At 37.5% G+C, this 13,538-nt stretch overlaps 1 protein-coding gene across 15 annotated transcripts in view; it reads right to left on the bottom strand.

Moving 5' to 3' along the window:
• LOC117963517 (ERC protein 2-like) overlaps nt 1-13,538 on the bottom strand; it is a 262,184-nt gene that overhangs the window by 138,908 nt on the left and 109,738 nt on the right. For all 15 annotated transcript variants that reach the window (XM_058988385.1, XM_058988384.1, XM_058988392.1 and 12 more), the window contains one exon: nt 4,249-4,384. In XM_058988385.1, coding sequence (XP_058844368.1) covers nt 4,249-4,384 — 136 coding nt within the window. The remainder of the gene's footprint in view (nt 1-4,248; nt 4,385-13,538) is intronic.

The following is a 13,538-nucleotide window of genomic DNA, read 5'->3' as shown; positions in this document are numbered from 1 at the left end:
TGAAGCTATTTATTCTTTAACCTTGCAACTTGCAATGAAAGTTGTACAAAGGAAGGCAAAGCTAATGACTGGGTTTCTAGCTTAGAGACTTCTTTTCAGTGTTTTCCTTTTACATTGTTTGGCTCAAATAAACTAACAACAGTCTCAACTACAGTATGACCTAAAGCTATACAGTAAATACCAGATACCATATACCATATGCAGAGCTGTTTCTGTTAATTACTATATTCACAATGTCATAAGAGACTTGTATGTCTAGCAAAAACATATTTAGACGTTATATACTATATTACATATAACTTAATGGAAAGCAGACACTATTCTCAAAAACATCCAAATCTAAAAGTCATTTTTTCCTTTAGGTTGTCAGCTCTATAGACCACCCAGCATAACTGTTCACGCGCTGTATTTTTGTATATGCATGTGTACAGATTGTTATAGGGAAAAATGCATATATCAGCCTGAGAAACACATAAAAGTAAAAGCACTTACTGACAGCAACAGAATTTTCCATTCATCTGTATTGTATTTGATAATGACACCCAACATAATCTTAAAACTGTGGCTGCAGTTCAATATGTACTTTAGCTGAACACATGGATTGTATCCATAACTTAATAGCACCCCTACTGTCAAAACAGAGAAAAGGCATATGTATAATGTGTATCTAATAATAATAATTCCACTGCACATTAACATTCTGCTTGGAAATGCTGTTAAAGGCAATGATATTGTCTTTATTTATTTTGTTTTATTTTTTTTCCCCAAAAGATGCTATTCTCGTTTCCACAATTAGCTCAGATATCGTGTCTGTTGTTTCTGTCTCTTGGTAAAGTGAAGTGTCACACTTGACGATTGGGATATTTCAAGTAATAAAGATTTCAAATGAAATCGGTAATTTAATTTAAAAAAAAGAAAATAATTAAAAGTAGGAAATAAAAAATAAAAAAATGTAGGTTTTAAAAACGTGAAACAAATCCCTGTGTCCTATTGTAGCAGTGCACTATATATAAATTTCAAATGTGACTGCTAACTGTTTTAGGCCTGCCATTTGAAAAGTACATCATCACATTTAAACTGTGTTTTGTGACTGGTTTAATTCACACGAGTGCACAATACTCCGTAGACGACACAACAGGAGATTGCTAGACGCAATGATTTTCATTTTTTGCAAGTGGTGCCAAGGACTTCAGTATGAAGGTTTTTCAAATATTTTTTTTTATATGTAATTTCCAGACCTCTCTGCACTATGCTTAAAAGCAATTAACCATTTATTTGCCTTTCTATCATTTGTGTGATTGGGATTTCATTTTCCTGCCTTTCTGGAGCTGGGCTTCAAGGCTTAAAACTACACAGAGAGACCTTGGACGATCCCAGAGGATGCCATCATTTTGAACGAGAAGTGTAAAAGGAACATATTCTACACATACTCTCGCTAAGCTGAAGACAATGTTGTGGTCATAGAGAGAGAAAGCTGGCATAAAATACTGGCTTTTTTCTTTTCTTTTTATGTTAGTTTATTAACTTAACAGAATGCACATGGGACAGAAAGCCAAAAGCTACAGAAAATGTCTATTTGGGTTTGAAACCTGTCTGCCTATCCAGAACACATTTGTTAAGGCCTGAAAGCCTGAGCGATTCCAGTAATGAAAATGAAGTGTGAAATGTGGGAGGGGTGCCAGTGCTGAAAACCTTCACAGTGTGGTGTTTAGCTTTGAAAATGAAGGACCGAAAACACACGCCTTTGAGGTTGTTATCGTATCCACCAGGTGCAAGTGCGCTGCTTCTGCAGAACTGTCTTGGAGCAATAGAGGGAACGTTTAGGAATGTGTAAGAAAAACAGATGATACTACCTGCATTTCTTTAAAAAAATAACAACAACAAGGCAAAAAGTAAAATAAAGAGATCAAAGCGGCACTTTGTTTTTACCCGCACCCGTTTCAAATGTACAAAACTATACCAAGCCAGAAGCGATTATGCTGTGGGGGCACAACATTTATGAAATGTGTCCTGTATGTAGTGTGGAATATACAACAATATTGGGTAAAACCAAGTTGCAAGGAATCATCTCCTGAGAGTTATGAGTTATTGGCTTGCACCATGGATGAAATATTGTTCCTCATTCCCAAATGAGAATTTTAAGAAATTCAGATTATCCACGTGTGGTGTTCATTTTGTGTATTGCTTTTTTTTTCTGTGTTGTCCTTTGGGCTGTTCACGACAGAGTGTTTAAAGTGAACACTTAGTGGGATGCAGGCACTGTGGAAATATTATGAAGCATTCCTCTGAATACCTTGCCTTCTAGTTGAAGAATCTAGTCGATAAACAGCAAACCAGCAACAACATGGTTAGAAGCACCATTGATCTGATAACTTTCAGGTAGAATGTGTTAGGCTGTATCGTCTACTTTATTTTATTACCCCAGAATACCTTTTCTTTATGCTGAAACAATCATCATCATCATTATTATTATTATTATTATCATTATTATTATTATTATTATTATTATTATTATTATTATTATTATTATTATTATTAATAATAATAATAATAAACACAAATCTCCCTTCTACACTACTAAACATTTGATTCCTTGAGCACTGAGGCTTGACTGACACTCGGACTCAGATTACAAAACGATACTGTATAGAACGTTATTGCATATCAGTTAGCCTGTACATCCCTTCCACAAACCTCACATTCCTGCTACAGGCTGCTCTCCTGGCACAGAACATGACAAGGCTTTGAAAAGGCTTGATTTGATCTGCTTCCCTGGGATGAAGAGGTGTTGAATAATGCAATTATACACCAGGGGTGGAATTCAGAGGATGTCGTTTCCCTCATTCAGGAGAGGTGAGCAAAACAGACAGGTAACAAAGGGAGGTATGTCTTTTTTTTTTTTTCGTCTGTGGGGTTTTTACGTAGGAACTGCGCAATGCGACACTCCAAAGAGAACGTCTTTCACCTATAGAATCGAGCCTGGGTGGAAGTGTGGAGCGTGTAGAGAGTTTGAAGGTCTCTGCTGAATCTTTCAAATTCCGCAGATTCCTGTCCAGATTGAAAAATAACTATACCCCCAACAATATGTTACGTTTGTCTTTCATCAAAAGTATATAGAATTAAACAGTGCCCAAGGGTTGAACTAACCTCTCACCCATGCTGAAGGTGGTCCCTTTGAATTGAGGCATGTTGGAAAGAGCAGTGTTGCCCTGTACTGTGGACAGATCAAGATATTCTAGGTATTAGGATCTTGAAACAGAGTATAGGCACTGGGGTACAAAACCTTTCACCTCTAAGTCCAACCAAGGTCTTTAAGAGATCAACAGACACTTTGAGTTTCTAAGTTTCTTCTGCAAATGTCCCAGGCAACCGTGGTGGGATTGTGTGGGAGCGCCCTGTGGTCAGACATGGCGTAATCTGAATGTCTTCAAATGAATTGCATTACCTGTCAAGTATTAAACATTTTCCACACAACAAAGACACAGTTATCTTAAAGTCAACCTGACCCACAATTCCTTGCAAGACAGGCTGTCAGAGCAGAGCTGCAAGATGTCATTACATCTGGCCCCTGAATAGCTCTTGGGTTCAGGAGGGATCCCAGGTTGTCTGCAGACCATCAGCTGAATCTATAAAACAGGCCCTGGAAGTCTTGGCATTTTGCTGTGAAGCTTCATGATAATTTACATCCATGAATATGGATTGGAATGGATTTCAATTTCATTTTGAAAAAGCACATGGGGATTTTTGGCACATTGGCGTCTTCTCACATTCGACTGGGGGCAAAAACCATACCGACTGCATTTGCAGGAAACTCTCACTGACCTCCTTTAAAGGGTGAAAAAAAGAGACTCCTATTTTACAGCAATCTGAAATAGTCCAGGTTTTACTGTGAGCTAAATGAGTTATGCCATGGCTCCAATATACACTCCACCATCTGCTGTGGATGATACACAACACCCTGGGGGGTATTTTAATGATCTAAACAGCAAAATAACTTACTATTGATCTTAATAACCTTCTGTATATCAGACACTCCAACTCATGTTTTACTGTATTTAGTAACGTTAACATGGGGGGGGGTCAATAAATCAGACCTGCTGAAAAAAAACGACTGCAGGAATAATATAGCGTGCAGCGCTATTCCTGTCTGCAGCTGCTAAGATCATTCCTATAACAGTAATCATTGACACACGCTCGATCTGCAGTCCTGCGCAAGCCTCTCTGCATGAGGTCGATGTATGAACCCACCTGCAGCTGCTGTGAGTTGTCGGTCAGGCTGTCCTCTCGCTTGCGGGCGTCGTCCAGTAACTGGGCGTTCTTCTTCTTCTCCACCTGCTGGCTGTGCTTCAGATTGGCCACCTTCTTGTTCTGATCCTTCACTTGTCTGGGAACAGGGAAGAGCGGTTTTATTGCCTTGTTCTCCTCTCAAGAGGGTTGTAACAGATTCAATGTGCTGGATATTTAGTTACAACATCATTTTTTTTTTTTTTTTCTTATGGTGTCACTACAAATTAAATAGCATCTTGCTCACATCATCATTACATTATTTTTTTTTTTCACGAGTAATTTAACTCTTCATGGTACACATTAGATATGTGATGGGACGTGCTCCCAAAATATAGTACATTGCGCATAAAAGTTAGACTGCTGGCGAGAGTTCAATGGATTTGTTTTTTAACAAAACAGAACTAATTGGTGGTGGTGCCTGTATAAATTAAATATGCGATTGGAGAGAAATTATAGCTAGTATATAGAAAAGCTACAACAGTCATATTATTTTTGTATCAGATATATGAAGTTTCATTTAAGAACGAATGTCTGACGTGACTATCTAGGACTACCCTTTGCTGTACACTTTAATATTCCTAACCAGGGAGGTTTTGTTATATTTCAATCACAGAATAAATCACTGCATGGGAAACTCTGAATCTTTACTACTTCGGATCAGATTAGGTGCAATTTAAAACTTGAAATAATCTGACAAAGAGCTCTGTAGCGCGACACAAGGGATGCAAAGATAAGCCTTTTTATGTAACCACTTTTGAAACCCCATTTTCTCATAGGGTTTTTCTACGATAATATCAAAATATTCAGAAAAGCGCTGAAAATATTCCCAGTTGGACACAAAGACCAAAAAAAAAAAAAAAAAAAAGTCTGTTTGTGTTTTATCACTTTCATTATCTTTTCATCACTTTAGTGGTGACCTGTGGAAAAGGTCCTGTTTTCACCAAGCATGGCTAGGCTAGAACGGCTGCAGCGCGGATGAAATTCTAGTTGGAGAACTTAGATATTAATTTCATTTCTCCTTCTGTCCATTCCTTCCCTCAATCCCCAAATCCCTTCACTCCCACTCAGCTGCCCTGCCCAGCAGGGTGGGTATAAAAGATCTGTAGGCTTTCCTTTTGCCCCCGAGCAACTTGACTGCCCAATGTTGGAGGTAAAAGCACTGCAGACTACTGTGGGACGCACAGCCCAGTTGTGCACGGGAGAAACGAATAACCTGATATGTTAAAAGTAGCTTGGAATGTTAACTTTCACCTGGGACTCTGTGTGGAAGGCATGAGCTTCACAGTATTAAAATCAATGATAAGACACACACACGCACGCACACACGCACAATATTCAGATCTCCTGTGGGGGAAGCATAGCAGTCAATAGGTAAGAAACTTTAATTGCAGTGCTAACTTCCCTTCCCAAATCCTTAATTGCTTGCAAGAACTCTCAGGCTTTCTTGTCAGAGATCTATAAAATCGACTAGACAAAACAACACAGACAGCAGTCATGTTTGTGTTTCCTTGTTGTCTGCTGATGCTATATCAGGGGATGAAACAAGTGCTTCAGATGAGGTGCCAAACGAGCCTATAGCGAGACTGCAACCCCCTATTTATGACATCACCTTTGGATGTGGTCTTGCTGTGATTCTGCCCATCTGGATTGCATCCAACCTGCCTAAATTAACTTAAGTTTGTATGGTGCACAGAAGAGAAATAGAAGCAAAGTCTGCAAGGATTAAAACAAGAATGCCAGTGTCCTTTTATATTCCCCAAAAGGATTACTCCTATTTCTTGTGAATGTCCATTGCGTTAGCTGTTAGAAATACATAACTAAGGTAAGAAAAGAAGCACTACTTCAAATGTGCATGCTAATATAAAAATACATCTTGAAGGCAGAGAAAAACAACAAAACTGTGGAATGGGTTTTATATAAGACAAATACAAAGTGGTTAGTCGCCCATGACATAAAACAAGTTGTGTGCCATTAGTTTAGATGAGGACATTTTTGGTTAATACTGTAATTCTACACTGTACGTAGTTTACTTTAATCCACTGCAAAGAAAAAGAAAAATAATAATAATAATAATAATAATAATAATAATAATAATAATAATAATAATAATAATTTCACAATGTTGCAAAAATATGGTTGCTATAAACAGGCAAACCTATTTACAGGATAAAAAGGAGTCTGCTCTCTGTATTTTGTAACTCAATCACCAGTACAGCAAAATAAGCCTATGTGTGTATGTACTGCAGATATACATAAAAAACTAAGCAAATTAAAGACTTGTCTTTCTGTTTAGTATGCACCCAAGTCAGTACAGTAGGGTTTGGAATCCCTGATATCCTCCAAGAAATAAATAAGGTTCCTGTGTATTTTGTTTAAACATAAGTTATACTTCTCTGTTTCAAACATGCCAACCATTCATTTTCCACTACACCACTTAACATAAAAGCAGCCTAATCCGTCATGCTAAACTGAGGGCCTCTTCGGAGATGGACTGCTGTCGCCGCTACTTACGAGCATGGAGTTAAAAGACAGTATTTAAATAAGCAGTCTATGTGTTTTACAGGTGACACACAAAAAATGCCAACTGTGGAAGAGCAAACTGTTAGGCGTACACCAATCTCCTTCAACGATTAGCAAAGTGACTTACTGTCAAGCACACACATACACACATGGAATCATGGTGCTTTAAGACTAGGCTATTTACTCATTATAAAAGTCTGCAAAAACCACAGTGCTTTTCGAAAGTTTAAGTAAATGTTTATTTATCTGAACATATTTACAATGGGGTGCATAATTTATTTAGTTAAAGCATTTTAACTAGGTAAGAACTCACTGAAATTATACTACAAGCTTCCACGAGTATCAACGAGGGTTTACAATGTGCAAGCGCAACTTTCCCCCTTACTCTCTTGAATCCCTGTGCCTTCAGCTTTTGCCCAGAACAGGGAATCTCCTAAAACAAATACGCAAAGTTACAGAAGAAGGAAGGGCCGGGGAACGAAGCCAAAACCAACTGTAAACATCCACTAAAGGTGTTGATATGGGCACTGAAAGAAACATTCCCAAAGTAAAACTGCAAGACAGTCGCGCTTCCTCACCAGCTTGTAAATTCTGCTGCTGGCAGACAAACGCATGATCAGACTCCCATAAGAAAACCCACATATACGTTTTGGTTGGGCTTGTCAAGGCAATCAAAAGATAACATTCTAACAAACCGATGCCAGTTGCTTAACCAAATACATGCTGCAGACAACGGACCAGCAAAAATCGACCAGTCGTACATCACGAAAGTCTAACATTTTTTAAATTTTTTAATCAGATTCATTTGAACTAAAGTGTATGCCTTACAAATCAAACAGCCTCCAGTCATTTCTAGATGTTACTGAAAAATGACAGCAAACACTACAACACTGAGGTTGTTCCCTACTAGTCTGGTTCCTTTCGTAAGTTTGCATTTTGTTTTTGAGAAGAATGTGCACAAAGGAGGGGCCACAGTTTTAAAGTCATACTATAAAAACAATCAAACAAAAAAAATATGTTTTTAGAGGAAAACATAATCTTCTGGCACAGCACAAATGCATGTTGAAGTCAGGTATGTGCAGGGATGGATCATCTGTCATAAGTTAAGTCCACTTATATATTACCTGATGGAATATCCCAGTCTAGCCATATTTTGTCAATAAAGTGCATGTCTTCTGGGTTAAATGTCTATACATTTTGGGAAACGATTGTGTTATTTGTATGAAAAATCATCTGATTTTAATTTTGTGACCACTATCCATGTAGAGTATTTTGTTATTTCACTATCCAACCTCTCTCTTTAACACTTGTATAGCTGTACAGAGGAACACAGTTTTAGACGCAGTTCCTTCAGCCCTTCTAAACCGTATCGCCAACTTTTAACATCTATCATCACTGCTGCCTGACACGTACAAGTCAGAACACACAACAATCCAGCGCTCAAAGCAGAAAGAGGATGGTGCAAAAAGGTATGATATTTAACATGGGCTGCCAATAGTAAAAAAGACCTCATAGGGCAGTGAGATATATTCTATTGCGCTTTTTTATTTCTTACTTCAATGACAATACAAACTAACGGTATTACCCCTTTAAATAATCATCTCAAGCCTGCAACCATAAACCATACAGAACGAGCAAGTGATTGGCATCACATTGGCATCTTTTCTACAAAAATAAACAAAACAATGTTAAAACTGTGTTTCTCAGGGAGCTGGGAATGATCTGGCCTGAAGATACTGGCAGAAAGGAGAGTCTTAATTAACAATGTACTGATCTTTCCTTGTTACTCTGTGACACGCTGCTTATGGAGAAAATGTCTCATTTAGAAAGTATGCCCCCGGGCCCTTCACCATGTATGTGAATTCTCTAAAGTGGAGTTTCCTAATCTTTGTCACTGAAACCCTGGTGGGAGGCCATGTCTAAACTGTAGCGACAGGAATATGGCAACTGTTGCCAAGACTGAACTTTTAAAAGAAATCCAACCCTGCTGTTCTTTAAGGCGAGCAATGCACTGCAGAAAGTTGAATTATAAAGACATTTTCTGAACTTAATTATGTTCTGATAGCTATGCTTGCAATACCTCATGTACAAGAGGCACAGTGAAAAGAAACATCGGAAAACTGCTACTCGTACCATACAGAGTAGGTAACTCCCCTGTACAATGCAGAACACCTGTCCCACAACTTTACATCTGTGCTAGCACTGCAGTTGTTTTACCAATATAACAAACGCAATCCGAAAAAGTCTATAGGAGGCTTACAGAGCCTGTGGTAAAATGTTGGCGGAGGTTCATGAAAATTCATTAACGTTACTGAGTTCCCTCTGGAGTATGGAGTGTGATAAACAAATACACCTGACCCAGGCATAAGAACCCAGATTGCACAGTCTCCTCCTCCTTAGTCACAAGGAAACATCAGTGAGCCTGGTCCACCCATACAGCTACAATAAACCTGACTTTTAAAAAAAAAAAAAACATTTTCTAGGCATTTCTGAATCTTGGCATCAAAGCTCAAACATTAACCAGAACTCCAAGCTTATTATCACATTGCGGTGGGAAAAAATAACTGGAGCAACTAGAAAACTGAAGCCTGTCATGCAGATAATAGCAAATCAGTTTTCCCACTGGTAACACAGTCCACAGTGTTGCAGTCGAGCCAGAACATGCTATTTTCTATAGGCAACTCAGGCATCATTCTGATAAGATGGAGAAAGACATTTAGTGGAAATACGTGTAGAAACTAGATAAATGCATGACCTATTACATGTGTTACTAGAAGTTCATCATACAAATCATCATCTCCAGGTCACTTAACAAGTTACACGAAGCACAAAGAAAACTTCAACATACTGTTTAAATGAATATTAATATCAGAAAATGATATTCCTTTGCTACAGAGAATCCTTTTCTACTTATTTACAGGACTGAAAGTAATGGAGGAAATAGAGACATCGGCTAATGTACTGTAGCTCAGCCAAAAAGAGTGTGTATACACCCAACAAAAAGCATTTTAGAAAAATAAAAAAAATTACATATCTTATCAAATTAACTGAATGCCAAAAAAACAAAACATATTTTTAACTGGGAAAGTGTGTATTTCAAAACCAAGTTTATGGTGTCCATCAGGCTCAAAGACATTGCGAAATTTCCCACCAACCATAGGCTCAATAAAGTGTTTAAAATCTATCCTGCTATGTTAAACTGAGAAAAAAATGTGTAATTTATAGCTTTGTCATACTATAACCAAAACGTTTCCCTTCAAAAAAAAAGAAAATGTTTTTGGTCTGCCAAAAACATCACATGGCAACCTAAGCAGCCAAATTACTTTTTATCTTTAAAGAAAGATTAGTGGGGGAAAAGGGATTATTATAGTATTTAAAACTTGGGAGAAAAAATAACTTAAAGTTCATGTCACATGCAGTAGAGACAACCACTGTTGTACAGTCTCATGAATGAACCTCTCTCTCTCTCTCTCTCTCTCTCTCTCTCTCTCCTACAATTTTAGGATTGAGACATCAGTTTTAAAAAAAATAAACAACTATATGAACATAATTCAGAACTTGTACTTAACAAGTAATCAAAGAAACTACAAAATAATATCACAAAAGTCTACCGGAAGCCATGATGGTAGTACAGTATTACATGTTAGATTTTGAAATGTCACATTTTTTAATGTGTCAGTTTTTCGTTAGTATATGGTAAACTATAAAGTGGTATGTCATTTCAACATGTTAATGTAACATTATTCAGCAGGTTTCATTCAACTTTATTTAGCAAAATGATTTAATTCTATAGGGTGATGCAACACATTTGTCCATACCTGTATATCTTTATTTAACTGTATGTATTTAACCCTGAAGTGATTGTGTGTCTCGGGTCTCTTAGCACTCACTGTAGAGCCTTTTTAAAATGTAGGGTTACAAGGAGAGCTGTAACCGCATTTCTCCAAGGAAATCATCTTAAACCTACAGCCATAGGCTGCCCTTGAAAATGTCAAGCTGCCGCGTGTACAGTCAACAGGAGGCTATTGGTTTCACTTGGAAGCCAACTTAGACCTCACACGATTCCTTTAGATAACCCTGACAGCTGTCATATTGCTATCCTACAGTTAAGGATGGTGGGAAATATATACAAAAAGAAAAAAAAAACCTTGTGGGGAGTTAGGTGCACTAGCATTTCACCTCAACAAGAGGCCACGATTGGATGTGCATGGAGACTAAACTGCTCGCTCCCTCCCTAAGAGGGTGGTCCAGACTGGGCAGTCTTTCAACATGCTCGTGGGGCAATGTGGAGAAACTCAAAGTGTCACTGCTCGTGCTGTTCCTGCCCTGGGTTTCCCTTTCAAGAGTACCTAGTTTTCAAGAGTACCTACACAAACACAGAAAAAAAGGCTGACCCAAAATAGAGATTTTTTATTATGAATAGTTCAATAATTCATATGCAACTCACTGGATAACACTGCATTCTGTTGATAAGATACATTATAGATTTTTTTTTTTTTTTTTAATGCAAGCAGAAATACTGTATACAGATGAAATAAACCAGCCACCTACAACTTTTAACCCCTATAAAGCACTCAAAGAAATTGTGAAATGTCCAAAGCCCAGTATGAGTCTGGGTATTTGGAAGAGACTGAAGTTTGGGAAAGGATATCCCTAAACTATAAAAGGAGGTATGAACCTTACATCCTAGAGCAGACATTAAACTATTAAACATGCCAAAGACCGCAATATGGAAACATTCAACTGCTCAATCATCGCTAATAAAAGTCAAAGAGAAGAGAAGCCTGTGTAGAGAAGGAATCTCTACACAGGCTTCCAAAATAAACAGGTCGGATTCACTTCTGGCTGTGAAAGCACCGGGATGATTCTCCAACACAGAAGAACAAAAAAGATCAACAAGTGGAAGAAATGCCTTGTACTGTTTGTTTGTTTAGCGAATGCCAATACAAATGGGCAATGTCCTTGTGATTATACAGTACAGACAATATCTGGGAGAGCTTCAACCCCAGGGTTTCACTGCAGGTGATTTGTTTTTATTTTGGTACCACTTTACATTGTGTCTCAAATTACAGTGTATTTACATAGTAGTTACTTAGTAAATACATGTGCACTTAAAATAGTTACAATGCAAGTTTTTGCACCCTAACCCTTTTCCGATACAATAGTGTACTTACATTATATCGTGCAAAAAGATGTACACATTAAGTACATTTTTAACTATGCATAATGCGTAACTACTATGTAAATATGCAGTCATTAGAGGCACAATGTAAATGGTTACCTTTGTTTTAAAATTTATTTAAAGATTCATCCTAAGATGAAACATTTGTCCCGTTATCAGGCCACCGATTAACCCTTCGCTTCACTGAAATCGCTACTTGAATTTGAAGGATTTCTATTAGCTGCTACCCTTGTATTCCAAAAGGGCACGATTGATTTCTATAGCTGTAACTATTCAATTTAATATAGTAACCTGCTTTTATCAAGACCCCCCACCCCTAATAAGAAATATATAAGCCCAGTACTGGTTTTCGTTATTTTTTTTTATTATTATTTTTTTTGGCCTATTCTGATTTAAATCAAGCTTGCAGGAAATTAAACCTATGTTTGAGAGGGTTAGCCATTTATTGTAATTTTTCAAAGTACGTTTAGAAACCTTTTAAAAAAAAAAACAGTCTTAATATATTCCTCCAAATATTTAACATTTCGCGAATCAGACCTATACGTCTCCAAGTAAAGCTTAATTTTCTGTAGCCTTTACATTAAGAAGAAATATGAGCACAGCACCATTTCTTTACCTTTTGTTTTGATAAGAATATCATGTTTCTCAGAACTGAATGAATTAATTAATTTCTTGACAGAATAATCTGATATCTGAGCAAACAAAATGAACTGCACGATGAATAATTAGGAATGTCCTACTGGCCCGTGTTTGGACAGATGAGCCTAATTAATTCAAAAATACTAAAATAATAATGCTTCCATTATGATCGGTTTATTTAGAAAAAAAGCTGACGTAAAGCGACATCTAGATCAAGAAGTATTTTTTTTTCCTTTCTTTCTTTTATTTTAAAATTAATAGCTAGAATGGCAGCTCCTCCCACCCCCTATTTTTCACCTTCGTAATTAAATGGAAAATGTCAGGGCTTATCATTAAACAAATAGTGAGACTTCAAGAATGACAGATATGATTCCTCAGCTATCACCCAGCTCCTGCCCCCTTCCCTTCTCGTCGGCTGGAGAGGCAGGCATGCAAAGCTCTTGTCGAAGCCCTGACTTGGACTGTAGTCTCCCCAGAGCTGAAACTCATGACATGGAATCCCCCCACGCTAAATCCCACTCCACATCAACAGCAGTCGCAGAAGAAAAGAAAAAAGAAAAACATCTGGCAGGCTTACTCGCCACAATAACCTACACTGCAGCATCATGCACATTAATGCTAGGGCACAGAGCTGTGGAAAGCATTTTGCAGCCCCATGCAGTACAATCACATCTGGTAAAGATCATGTCCTAGAATAAATACCATACCATGTATCCCCCTACAGTGATCGCATCAAGGTTTCCACTGTCATTTCCATGCTTTTAGTGGATATGAACTCTATGGTAACTATATAGTATTCCTTTGTGGTATTTTTTTTATTTATTTTTATAACATTATTATGCAGAACTTTTACATAACAAGGCTCTTATATCATTAGTAACTTCACAGAAAAGGAAAATGCTTTAAAGCA

The sequence above is a fragment of the Acipenser ruthenus genome, chromosome 16 (genome assembly GCF_902713425.1).
Source record: "Acipenser ruthenus chromosome 16, fAciRut3.2 maternal haplotype, whole genome shotgun sequence".
In the NCBI taxonomy this organism is placed as follows: Eukaryota; Metazoa; Chordata; class Actinopteri; order Acipenseriformes; family Acipenseridae; genus Acipenser; species Acipenser ruthenus.
Note: the sequence above shows the minus strand (reverse complement) of the source record. Positions and strands in the feature narration are given on the sequence as shown.